Genomic DNA, 13,547 nt, shown 5'->3' with positions numbered 1-13,547 from the left:
GACACAAATTTCAAACGTGTTCATCGGGCCAGTGGCGCAATGGATAACGCGTCTGACTACGGATCAGAAGATTCTAGGTTCGACTCCTGGCTGGCTCGTTCTTTTTTTATTTTCAGAATTCTGTTCTCTGGCTGTCAACAGAACACAAATGGTTACTCGGATATATACATTATTAGATAAATATTCGTTACTTAGAACTTACTTTAGTCACAGGGACTGCATTTAGCCATGAGATGAACACGACACTGAATTGATCAAACACATTTGCATCAGTGGCTCGCCCTAACGTTTGACAAGCTATTAGTGGCGTTGTTGTGGAAGCTATGCATGAGTCCCGTCAGTTTATTGCCAACTTACGTTACTATCATAGGTATAGTGTCACTTTTACTATTATTTGTTTTTTTACAGCGACTGTGGTTGGGTAGGAAGCGGGAATCGAACCCACGCTTTTGACGACCGCGTTGGGCTTGCAGCAACGCTACACCGGCTCACGTAATGACACTGACTTTGCGTCACATGTATCCGCCCTGCTACGCAAGGACAGCGGAAATCATCGAGACTGCAGCTCAGCTCAGCTGTTGTGGTGATGTAATGTATCGTCTTTGGTGACTACGGATGGCTGTGTGTGCCAGGCTCTGCGGAGTGGGTCAGTCGCGGAGGTGCAGGCGGCGACAGCGGCATAACCAACAGGGCCAGGGAAGCGACTCTGATATGGACGAGGAGGAAGAGGAGCGGATTGTTGTCCAGTCTCAAGTCGATACCGACAGCGGCCCTCTAAACCCCTCCGCCGCGCCAGGGCCGAGTGTGGCCCGTGACGCCACTGCTGAAGGTAGCCGTGCTTGTGGCAACAGACTTGGGTCCGGAGACACGGCGAGTACCGGCCCACCAAACCCACAGTTTCTGCTGGACCTGCCCCCAGAGCTCCTGGTGGAGATCTTCTCCTCGCTTCCTGGCACAGCGCTTCCAAACCTAGCGCTCGTCTGCAAGAAATTCAGACAAATCCTCAATACAGAAACGATTTGGCGAAGACGATGCACAGAAGGTAAATAGAAGCTAGCTGTAGTGTTATCGCTCATGATTGCTAAATGTACCCGGAGCTCGCTTGTCAAATCTGCAATTTGTCTCAAAGGAATAACATACTGTTATCTAAGTTAGCTTGTTAGCTTGGTTGTACGAGCGTATTTGCTCATGGAAAGGTGTGGTGGTTATATATTGCTGTCTAGTTGACATTTTTTGCACTTGGCTAGGTCTCATGCCTTGCTGCCTTGAAAAGGAATTTCCCTAAAAGCTTTTGTATTGATCCGTCCAGGAAAATGCATCATTGCACTAAAAATGTTCTGCTGCTAGTACATCCTAATGATACAGGGTAGCTATCTAACTCACCGTCATACATGTAAACATACTTGTTCAGTCCTGCCCCCCCCCTAGTTGATCAGGCCAGGGTGACTGTTACTGCATTTTTTGAATAACACAAAACATTCAGATGCCTGAGATTAACACCATGGAGCTGAGATGAGAGAGGAAGATATGTTGGGTGGGCTCTGTCTTTACTCACAGACACCTCTGGCTAGCCTGTCCCTTTGTCTACAACTTTGTCAAGTATCTCTTGATGTCTGGCCCTGTCACTGTAATAATAAACATTCCTATCTTATTCTTTCTCTCACAGAGTTTGGCCTGAGAGAGGACCTGCGTAAGATGGAGGTGGTAGGTGTGTCCAGCCAGGAGCTGTATGTTAAACGTGAGTTAGTCTTGATTTAGGAATTATACATTATAGATCTCTCCTGTGGGAACTTCTGCTGTTTGCAGGGAGGCAAGGGAGCCCATGGAGCCCCCCCCCCCCCCATAAAAATGTATTCAGTCAAAAATGCATTTGGTCAATATTGTGCTTGATCAAACATCATAATTATCTATTTATAAATAATAACACCATGCACATATTGAGTTAAACTCAGTATACTGTAAATGGTGTACTGCCCACCCACGCCTTCAAATCGCTAGCTTCTCGGTGTCACCTTATTTTCTCAATGAAATGTACTGAAACAAATGTGTACAGTATGTGACACAGAAAGAATATATACTAGAAAAAGAAAAGAAAAGAAACCACACACTCAAGCTCTCGATGCTGGGTGATTTATTTAGACGTTTCAGCCTAGCGGCCTTTGTCAAAGTTTGATTTTTTCATCTACCAGTCCAGGTGAGCCAAAAAAAGTTTAAACTTGCATTGCTATGGATGCTTGTTGCTTACGTTCTAGAATCTAGCTGTCATCGAGTTAACATGAAGCCATTGATCGATTCTCAAATTTAGAAAAATTTGTGAATTGATCAATTCGGTTTCACAATCATTTTGTGCTTGGGATGTATTTCAGTGTTTCCCCTACCACTTCGGGACCCCCTGTATTTAATGGATTACTGCAGTCAAATGGTGGAAATGTCATTGAAAATTCTATCATAATCAAATCGAAAATCAGCGATAATCGATTTGAAATCGAATTGTGACCCCAAGAATTGAAATCGAATCATGAGATCACTACCGATTCCCACTCCAAGTACTGTGACCGTCCTGGTGGAGCCATGTGGTGTACACACATGTTCATGCACACATTACATGTGTTCATACTTTAAGTGTAGGCAGCCCACCCCCCTTTACGCCACATACAGTATCCCCCAGCTCTGCTATGCTCCAAACAAGTGGTTTACCTGTCCAGGTGTCCACCCCCGGGTCAAGTCTGGCCGCTTTGTGAAGCTCCTGCCTGACTATGAACACATGGACTACAGATACATATACAAGCATTGTATGTACTGCACATGTCACAGCCTGGATATGTATGTGGCCATTAACACTCTTGCACTACATGCGTGTGTTTGTTTTGTGTGTATGACTAGTTTTGTGTCCAACGACTGCTACAGTACCTTCATAAAGCCAACCCACAGATTAAGTAGTTTTGATGTGTTACTGTTCTGTGCTGCTTGCTTTTTGACTCAACATGGGTTTTCCCAAAATAATCCAGTGTGCTAGCTTTCTTGTGCACTTGATGCAACCCTACTGTAGATGTTATGTTATGAAAAAGAGCAGAGAACACACACACACTCACTCATATGATACCCGCAGTGCTGTCCTTGGAGCATGGTCACACACACACAGGCCGCTAATGAGATGCCCTTTGGAGCTGTTGTTTACCTAGCCCAAAGTCTTAGTGCATGGTTTGGTCTGTGTTTCTTCAGTTCTATATCTGAAAATGTTTGTTGTTTACTGGTGTTGCAGTGCTGCACCCCTTCAGACACATCCTGGGACTGTGGCAGCCTGACATAGGACCGTATGGTGGCCTGCTGAACGTAGTGGTACGTGCCCTCACACACCGACAAGAATTTGTAGTGTCACAAAAAAAACAACCAAGCATACCCCATTCTGATTTATCTGATTTATTTCAGTTTGGTTTGTCTCTTTGCCCCCCCCCCCCCCCAGGTTGATGGGTTGTTCATCATTGGCTGGATGTACCTGCCCCCCCATGACCCCCGGGTGGAGGACCCAATGAGGCGCCGGCCTCTGTTCCGCATCCACATGTGGGAGAATAAGAGTGCCACGGTGGAGTGCATGTACGGGCACAAGGGCGCTCACAAGGGAGACATCCAGGTCAGCCCCTCCATGTAGAGGTCTTCTCGGGTCTAAAATGTGGATCCGAAACCGAGATGGACCCGAGACATTCGTTCCGAGATCCGACTGGATCCGATAATAAAAAATTAAAAAAAGTATACCGAACCCGATTTTGTCCCCAGATATTAGAGACCGAACCCAAGAGCAGGAGTAGGACAGAGACCCGAGACCCAAGTCAGATCGGGTATCTTACGGATTCGACAGGCAGTAGCAAGTAGCAGTAGCATTTATCACTCGCTTAGGCTGTCACGAATGTTTGGCTTGCATGCTGTTGCATCACAGTTGGATGGAATGGCGATTTATCCTCTCAGTCTCGACAGGATCAATCGCCGTTTTGTTATCAAAATATCAAACGCGCCCGCGGTTTCACTCAATTCACGTCATGAGTTTCTCTCTGGTATTACACATAATGATAAACAGACCCGGGTAATAGAATCGGATCCACCCGAACCCAATTGACCATAATAAAAGCGTGGAAATGTGGACCCGGAACCGTACGTGTATCGGGTCGGGTACGGGTCCCCTGAAGACCTCTACCTCCATGTCTTAACAACACGTGATGTCATCCCCATGATGTCATCCTGCTGAATGACGGCGCATTTAGAGTCAGCGGGTCCGGTCCGCTCGCAGCTCAACTCACATGATTAGGAACGGAAGAGGAGGATGGCTAGGTGTGCCAGGAATCGGTCAAACCCCATTCCTCTGTATAAATACAGCCCGCCAACGCCATCAGATTTACAGCTTTTCGGTGGCATAGCTGGGTAAAGCAGGGTTTACTGGGTAAAGCAGGGTTTAATGGGTGGTCATGTGTTTTTTGTAACTCGGAGGACCCGACATCAAACCCAGTGAGTGGCAAGTGAGGCCGGCTGCAATACCAACGAGCGACACAGTGACGCCTGTGACCCCCACAACACAAGTCCTAACAGTGGCCATGGTGGTGATCAGGGCCAAAGAGCTTAGTCAGCAGAGCTCCTGCTGAATTCTGGATCATTTTGTTACCATGGTTTCCATTCATGGATATGAATTGCTTTTCGTCTCGTCTCCTTGTGACAGAAGCCGTTTGATAAAAGTAGTGTTTTTTTTATTTAAATCAGAGATGTCTCGTTTCCAGACGGTGAAGAAGGACGAGTTCTCAACCAAATGCAACCAGACGGACCATCACCGCATGCCCGGGGGCAGACAGGAGGTGAGATGGGGGAGAGAGGCGTGAGGGTGAGAGGTGGGGTCTCTTTATGGAAGCATGTAGTTGACATAATTCAAATGTTAATGCAAATTGGGACTGCATTTTCATGTTCCACTTTTGCATGCATTCTTTCAGTCAATATTCAAAATCAAATGCAATTGTGTGATTTGCATTTGCATTTTCATGTGATTGGTATGCTCATTCGCTGTCAATGTTAAAATGATAATGAAAAACCATTTGACATTTCATTTTCAAAGTAATGCCACGCTTTGTAGCTGACAAAATTCAAATGTTCTTTCTAATGCTCATTCTAATATGCAATCCCACAATAGCATTTTCATTTTCCACTTTTGCCTGCATTATTTGAGACAATATGAAAATTGCTATGCAATAATGTGATTAGCATTTGCATTTCCATGTTCTAGTACACGTCTGCATTGGAGCTGACAAAATTAAAATGTTCATTCTAATATTCATTCTAAATGTTCATTCTAAATGCCTCACACCCCACGCGTGTCGGGGTGCGGCGCCGTTAAAGGGTGTGCTATTTCTGTGTCCAGTACTGAGAGAAACTTCCTGTCGCCAGTAGATGGCGCTCTAAGCGTGACTCAATACCGATGCATAGATGTGTTCAGAACGGTACCTTGATGAAGCGTGAGAAATGTTGTGTAAATCGGATAATGTATGGAGGAGTTATGAGGACTTTCTGTTTTATGGCGAAATGTCAAAATTTGGCAGGGCGCCACGGCAAGGGTGTTTGGTGAAAACTCAATTTTTTTAATAGTTGATCGGATGAAATCTGTAGGAGGAGTTTGTTAAAGTACGAGGCATGGAAATGGTAAAAACAAGGAAAAAATGGCACATTAAGAGCAAAATGGCTGACTTCCTGTTGGATGTTGGGTATAGCTCCAAGAGACATTTTAGTGTGTCTCGATGAACTACATATGCCCACCGAATTTCGTTCACCTACATCAAACTGAAAGGTGGGGCTTGCCATTAAAATTTTTCCAGGGGGCTTGAGACGTTTTGCCACGGCCATTTCCATCCCCCATGAAATATCAAATTTTTCACCGGGACTGACATATCTGCAAAGTTTCATGCGTTTTCATCGATGTTTAGGCCGCCAAAAAGGCATTTGTTTGGGGAGAAGAAGAAGAATGTAGGAGAATAATAATCCTTACAATTTCAATAGGGCCTCGCACCGCCAGTGCTCGGGCCTTACTTAACATTTGAATTAAGTCAACTATATGCTTCCATATCTCTTGGTGTTGCTGTGCTCCAAGAAACGTTGATAGACTGTGTGTGTGCGTGTGTGTGCGTGTGTGTGCGTGTGTGCGTGCGTGCGTGCGTGTGTGTGTGTGTGTGTAGGAGTTCAGGACGTGGCTGGAGGAAGAGTGGGGGCGGACTCTAGAGGACATATTCCACGAGCACATGCAAGAGCTCATCCTCATGAAGTTCATCTACACCAGCCAATACGAGTAGGTCCTCTGTATGACATTGTCTACACCAGCTAATATGAGTCCCTCTATGACAACAGAAGAAAATAGTGTTAGAGTTCCGCACACCCAGATAGTTCCCATTAAAAGGTTGTTGTTTTTTTGCGAGTGACATTTTGAGCCCCAAGGCTCACATGGAAGAGCTTTGGGGCTTGAAATGTCACTTGCACTCGCAATAAAAAAAAATAAAAAAAATCTACAAGATTTTGTGATCCAGCACCCAGCCTAACAGGTACACTGAATGTCTTCTTTTTTTTTTTTACCTCTGTATGACATAGTCTACACTAGCCAATATGAGTTGGTCCTCTGTATAACATCATATACACTCTACACCAGTCAATACCAATAGGTCCCTCTGTATGACATCGTCTACACCAGCCGATAGCAAGAGCATCTGAGATCACTCCCTATCTCAGCTTGTGTCCTACTGTGGTCTTTCCCACTGGACTAGGCGGTAACAACAAACATATAACCCCTCCATAGAGCTCCCCCTAGAATTTCAGACAGCAGTTAGATCTGGTCATGTTCTCCATTGATCCCTAATGAGTTTAACTACTCAGTGTAATTTCAAGTATAAATAAAGCTTGAATCCCTACGTGATGTGATGTGTCTCCAGTAACTGCCTGACATACCGGCGGATCTACCTGCCCCCCCGGCTGCCCTCCGACCTGCTGGTGCCCGGCCTCTTCAAGGGCACCTACGGCAGCCACGGCCTGGAAATAGTCATGCTCAGCTTCCATGGGCAGCACGCCAGGGCCACCAAGCTCACTGTGAGTCCCCCTCTGCCCTCCTCAGCCTCGACCCCAGTCCTGCCCCTGTCCTCAGCAGCCCCACCCCCATCCTTAGCAGCCCCATCCCCACCGTCAGTGCCCCTGCCCCCATGCTCTGCGGCCCCATCCATTACATTACAGTCATTTAGCTAACGCTTTTATCCAAAGCGACTTACAGTCATTGCATTTAACGTAGAAAAATCCAATGTACCAGCCAGAACTCACAAGTGCATCTACTTTCTAAACAAGTGACTAAGAGCATAATCTAGTGTTGAAGGCAAAGTGCAAGAATAGCAAACTAAAAATACAATAGGTGCTTAAGAGGGAGGATCGTGGTAGTACTTCTTGAAGAGGTGAGTTTTGAGCCTGCGGCGAAAGATGAGCAGCGACTCTGCTGTCCTGACGTCAGTGGGCAGTTCATTCTACCACTGCGGGGCCAGGACAGAGAAGAGCCGTGACAGCAGGAATCTGCAAGAGGTGTAACGGATGTGATATGTGCGGAGAACGACAGTTCGTTGTCCAGGATCACACCCAGATTCCTCGCAGTACGAGTTGGCGTCACCACTGTGGCACCTGATGGGTAGGATGCAAAGTGTAGAGAAGAAAAAAAAGGAGAGGACCCAGGACAGGCCCTTGTGGAACCCCCGTAGTCAGTGGTTCCGACATCGACCCTCTCCATGTCACCTGGTAGGGACGGCCCGTCAGGTATGATGCAAACAGGGAGCGTGCAGAGCCAGTGACGCCTTTCTCCTCGAGGGTTGAGAGGAGGATCTGGTGGTCTACCGTATCAAATGCTGCTGACAGTGGCCCCATCCCCAGCCCCTAATGAGCCCCATCAGCCCCGCCTCAAGACTCCCCTGAGCCCCTGGCCTCTAATTCAAGGTAGAACACTGAACCAGGTAATGTCTGACTCTTCTTGTTTCTGCCGTCCCTGCCTCCAGGGTGACCCCAATGTGCCCGCGGGTCAGCTGACCCTGGACGTGGACCTGCAGCGGCCGGTGAGGCTGCCCGACCTGGAGCAGCAGCGCAGCGTGGAGGAGCTGTCCCGCCTGGTGCTGGGGCTGCACGAGGAGGCCCAGCGGGACCAGCAGAGGGCCCCGCCTGCTGCCCACGCACCCTGCCAGGAGACGGCCACAGAGGGGGCCGAGGCTTGTGGTGGAGGCAGTCCTGGTCCAGAGGGGATGGAGGCCACACCAGGAGCCCCCCCAGAGAGCAGCCAGCCTGGGCCCAGCAGCAGCAGCGCTCCCCTGGAGCCCCAGCCCTTCGTCCTGCCTCTGGGAGTCATGGCCCGCAACGAAGTGTACCCCCGTACCTGCAAGATGTGGTGAGTCTGAGTTAGCTGGGAACGGAGATCCCATGTAATAAATAAAGAGTTAGTAAATGATTACACTGCAATGTTCTCTGACAGTGTTTGGATATGAAGGGACTAGGGCTGACACCGATGATTTGACAATTCGATCGAAGGAGCCTGATTCGAACGCCAATCTCACTGTCAAATTGCCACAGTTGCAGGAAAATGTGCTTATAAAATTATTCCATTCAGGCTCTATGGGGGTGCTGAATGTCTGCTTTTAGGCTACATAGAATTCCCTGGTGTCTCCCAACGAATCATGATAATTAGTATTTTGGTATAAATATCAGCATATATAATGTTAACGCCCAGCCCTATAGGCTAAACACGCTCAGATGTCTGTGATATGCAAATTAGCCATGTGGGAATTCGCACAAAAAGAAAGACATCAGGACTGATCAATAGTCTCGTTTAAAATATGGAACAAATCCAAAGTTCGTTAGGCATACTTGCAAACTTTCAATAACTTCTTTGAAAAAGTATTTTTTTAAGTTAAAGGATAGGTTCGGAATTTAGCATTATAAGCCATGTTAAAAGGCTATTTACCATCATATACAACAGCCGATATCAAAGTTTCATGAAACGGTGCACTCTCAAGATATAGCCTGTAACCGCTAACACACTCATAGGTGCATAGACAAAATCCCACTAAAACACCATAAACTCTTGTTTTCAAAGACAGGAAACTCACCGAGTGGTCACTGGTGTCTGTTGATGTTCTCGCAAAAAGAAAATCGCCACAAAGTATGCTTCCAATTGGGTTTTTAAAGTATTTAAGTATTTCTCTCTAAACTTTTGTGTCTTTCCAGTTTCTATGGTACAGGACTGATTGCGGGCCATGGGTTCACCAGTCCAGAGCGAACACCGGGGCTGTTCGTGCTGTTCGACCAGGACCGCTTTGGCTTCATCTGGCTGGAGCTGAAGTCCTTCAGCCTGTACAGCCGCCTGACAGACCGTCTGGCCCACGCACACGCCCCCAACATGGAGCGCTTTGAGGCCATGCTGTGCAACATGCAGTCCTGGACATCCTGATAGGCGCACACACACACACACATAAACACACACACACATTCTCTGTATCAGCAGCTCCAACTCCCTTCCATGCAGTATGGATTGTTTGTTAAACCCACACCACCACCCCCTGCAAGACAACAGAACAAAATTCCAATGGCAGTCCCTCAATTTAAAAGGGTAATTTTGGACATAGTGTCATTTGCGAATGACCTATAATGTTGTTGTTTGAAGATTTTTAGCTGATTCCATGCTGTCTCTTGTTAGCAGCATGCTAATGCTAGCGCAATTGAACCGAAATGGCTAGCATTCAAAGAAAACTCACTTAAGTAAGGATCAGCAGATAAACTAAACTCATCATCAAAGTCAGACATATCCCTTTCGAACACGGCCATTGCAACTTTATTGTAAGAGAATAGTCCACTCTTCTGTTCCTTGTTGTTAATACAATAGTGCCGGCTATTTACGTATCGCTCCGCCTCCCTATTTACAGAGAGCCATAGAGGTCCAAACAAACAAACTGTTTCACTGATAGTTGGACTTAAACCAGGTCCAGCCTGGCTGGACGGAAGCTAGTCATGATGCTAGTCTGATGTGCGTGGCTGGCTTGTTTCTGTTCAGGACTGGTAGGACGGAAGCTAGTCATGCCACTGAAATAGCTGTGAATTGAAATGATATTAAATAATGTCTGATAACTGAAGATAGGTCTTGTCGCCTGGACACATCAGTTCCAATGCTTCCAATGCTAATCCATCACATAGGAGAGGTAGGGGTACACAGGTTTCCCGTTTGTGCCAGTAGCCAAGTGGAACCTCCGATCTGCGCTTGTGTGAGATGAGATAACTTCACACCACCAGGTGGTAGTAATCTGTATCATTAAGGGTGGAATGGTTGTCCACCGGATGTATAAAATGTAAACAACAGTGTTTGTTTAGCTACATAGAACATACTAGAAGAGTTTTGCTCATCATAGTGACCCAGTCACTCCAAATCACTACCAGACATTGGCCAATAAGACAAATCATTTTATTGGATTTTAGGGCCATTTCTATTTTATATTAATATTTTAAAGCAATACATAGCGTTTTCTCCGGTTTTCTCAGAACTGGCTCTGCGAGTAAGTGCACTGTCGTACTGTCCTAACTATCAGATTGTCTTTTTCTTTTTCTGGCTTCCTCTGATGTTTCGCTTCGGTTTTCGCACCTCCGTCATGATAAAAAACTAATGAAAAACCAACCAACCATACCTAGTTCAGTTGAAAAATTACAAGAACATTTGACAGTCAACAGTAGCTAGAAAGAACAAGTAGCTAGAAAGTTGCTCGAAAATGGAGGCTTATGGCTAACATGGAGGCTAAAAAGGCCTAACATTACGTTCGCTAGCCTCCGTGAATCTCCATGAAAACCGTGTCTCTAGCCCACTCAGTGGCTGAGTTGTGGGATTCGTGGTGTGGATAGTGGCGTGATGGCGAGACTCCGCCCCCTCAGGTCAGAGCTGGTCGTGGACAGTGTACCTCTCTCTGGGCCACCCACCTGCCCCCACCAGTGAAGACCCTGTGTCTCTAGCCCACTCAAGGGCTGAGTTGTGGGGTCCGTGGCATGGTGGCAAGACTCCGCCCCCTCGCGTCATATTGGGTCGGGGGTTGTGGACCCCTCTCTGGGCTACCCACCTGCCCCCACTGGTGAAGACAAGTGTGTCTCTAGCCCTCTCAGGGGCTGAGTTGTGGGGTGCATGGCGTGGTGGCGAGACTCTTCGGGTCAAAGCCAGTCCGGGACAGTGTAGCCCGTGGAGCAGTAGTCATAGCTAGACCACCAAGGATCTGGAAAAGGTGCGGTGTCATAGTGTTTTTGTTTTGATGTTCTGGGACCACTGCCTCTTGTGGTAGCAACATAGAACTGCAGGTCAACAACACGACAGAGGGAGGGAGGGAAGGAGTGACAACCGGACATTTGGTATGCTTGGTGCGCTGGCTTACAGCCAGGCACAAAAATGATGGTATAAAAACTCAAATGAGCCCTGACAGACTGTCCTCATTTTTTATTTAATTTGGGTGCACTGTGGAGTGTTTAAGTGAGTTTTCTTTGAATGCTAGCCATTTCTACTGCATTGCGCTAGCGTTAGCATGCCGCTAATGCCGGAACGAGAGACAGCATGGAATCAGCTGAAAATGTTCTCCATCAATCAACATTAACAGTCGTAAATGAGGCTCTATGTCCAAAATTCTGAACTACCCCTTTAAAACAATATTTATAACAAAAAAAGACAAATAATAATAATAATCGATAAGAGCAGTACTTGTTTATTTTTTTTTACCTTTATTTAACCATGTAAAGAAGCTTGAGATCAAATAACTCTTTTTCGAGCAACACCTGAGCAAAATGGCACAGACAAAAGAAGGGAGAAAGATAAAATAGAGCATGCAGTAGCCAAAGTGTGTGTGTGTGTGTGTGTGTGGGGGGGGGGGGGGGACAAGAGGGAGGAAAGGGGTGGAGGGGTCAAAGGGGATGCTGTGGAAGGAAGGTCAAGTTAGATTAGCATCATACACATGCAGGAGTTTTTAAATGTTTCAGCCCATGAACTCTGGAACAATCTGGCAGTGCCTCTGCTTCCGTCGTGTGTGTGTGTACCATGTCTGTATTCCACTGTGCTTCTGGAAGTATCAGAGCTTTCCTGCTAGCACTGATAATGCTCTTAATGCCCCCCATGCATGCTGTAATTCATCAGTTTACAACACCTGTTCTGGTCATGACGCTCTTATTCACAATGCCATGAAACAAATGTTTAATTAAAGAGGTGTGCATTGCTCTGTGATTTATAGATTATAGGATTGGAAAGCACTGCATCTCAGGGGCTTTTAATCCGTCTCCCCTACAGTGAGAACATACTAGTTAACCAGCTAGAACAGGCAGTGTTACTGTAGTGTTATACAACGGTGCACATCACAACCACATGGTCCAAGTCTCTGTAATATACTTTTCAGATTGAAATAGAGTTGGATTATTCTCTGCAGCTTCCCATATCTTTACCATGAGCCTGAACCCAAGCTGAAAGCCTGATAACTCTCCTTTTTGAACCCCAGGGTCTGAGATGGTCCTATGGGCACGCCACACAAACACGATCTCTAGGAGGCGGTCTAGTTTACTCTGTTAAATGAAGGGTAAGTGAGCGTCGAGAGGTCAGAATGCAGCATGAGTAAGCTGATTCTAATAAGCAGAAGCAGGAAGCGTCTCAGTGATGTTTGTCTCTCCTGGCCTGTAGGGGGCACCCAGGAGCCCTGCTACTCCTAAAAGTGCACTTTTCTGGGCCCTATAACTCATTAAGACACTGGGCAGCTTTTTGTATCAGGCTGCAGCTTTACTAACATTTGCAAACAAAGTAATATAGACTTACATTGAGTAATATATATTAACAAAATGAGCCTATTTAATAAGTGTAGTTCAGACTAGAACTACAGATCAATACATTTTTGCATTGTCACTCGATTTCCGTTTTGTATGGATATTTCTCATTAGCTGTAACACTGGTATACTCCGCTGTTTGGATGAATCATTAGAATGTTCTTGTGCTTCGTAAACCTGTTATTGCAAGGGGCCTGATTCTGCTGGGAACTATGTTTGACCTGTTGAACTGCTCATGACCGACTTCAGGGAGCTTTGCAGCTTAAGCGCTCTTCTCTTTATCAATAATAATGATTAAAAATGTAAAAAAAAAAAACTCATGTGCCTGTCTTTCAGTAAGGATTGATGCTGGGATACACCGAGTTCACAGTGCAGTACATTCACCCACAGCTCCAGCCATTCCATTACGCACATTCAGGGCTGGACTGGGACAACAATTGTTACATATAATAAATAATTATTTAACAACCCCAAATACAATTATGTAAATATCCAGATTAACAGTTGAAACATTTTAATCAGAATGTCAATGTTTCTTTTTCCCTAAAAAGAGAGAACAGATATCTCATAAAAAGTTAGTTATTTACTTAAGCAACCAAACAATTACTTTTTTAACACTTTATTCTCCCTGTTGCCTCTCAAAAAAAGACAACCAACCTCCATTACCTGAAATGCAGGAAAGAATG

General features: G+C 45.9%; 1 protein-coding gene across 2 annotated transcripts; it reads left to right on the top strand.

Moving 5' to 3' along the window:
- The first annotated feature begins 601 nt into the window (after nucleotides 1-601).
- Nucleotides 602-11,885, top strand: fbxo31 (F-box protein 31). Of its 2 annotated transcripts, XM_084452708.1 has the most exons (10): nucleotides 602-1,042; nucleotides 1,667-1,738; nucleotides 2,706-2,792; nucleotides 3,263-3,339; nucleotides 3,464-3,631; nucleotides 4,764-4,838; nucleotides 6,204-6,313; nucleotides 6,948-7,101; nucleotides 8,043-8,425; nucleotides 9,262-11,885. In XM_084452708.1, the coding sequence occupies exons 1-10, from the start codon at nucleotides 616-618 to the stop codon at nucleotides 9,482-9,484; spliced, it is 1,776 nt and encodes a 591-aa protein (XP_084308834.1). In that variant the 5' UTR covers nucleotides 602-615; the 3' UTR covers nucleotides 9,485-11,885. The 2 variants fall into 2 exon arrangements, with proteins under 2 accessions (XP_084308834.1, XP_084308835.1); XM_084452709.1 differs by lacking the exon at nucleotides 2,706-2,792.
- Nucleotides 11,886-13,547: the final 1,662 nt, after the last annotated feature.

Source organism: Borostomias antarcticus (assembly GCF_949987555.1).
Source record: "Borostomias antarcticus genome assembly, chromosome: 18".
Taxonomy (NCBI): domain Eukaryota; kingdom Metazoa; phylum Chordata; class Actinopteri; order Stomiiformes; family Stomiidae; genus Borostomias; species Borostomias antarcticus.
The sequence above is the reverse complement of the archived record's forward strand: the minus strand, read 5'-3'. Positions and strand labels throughout refer to the sequence as shown.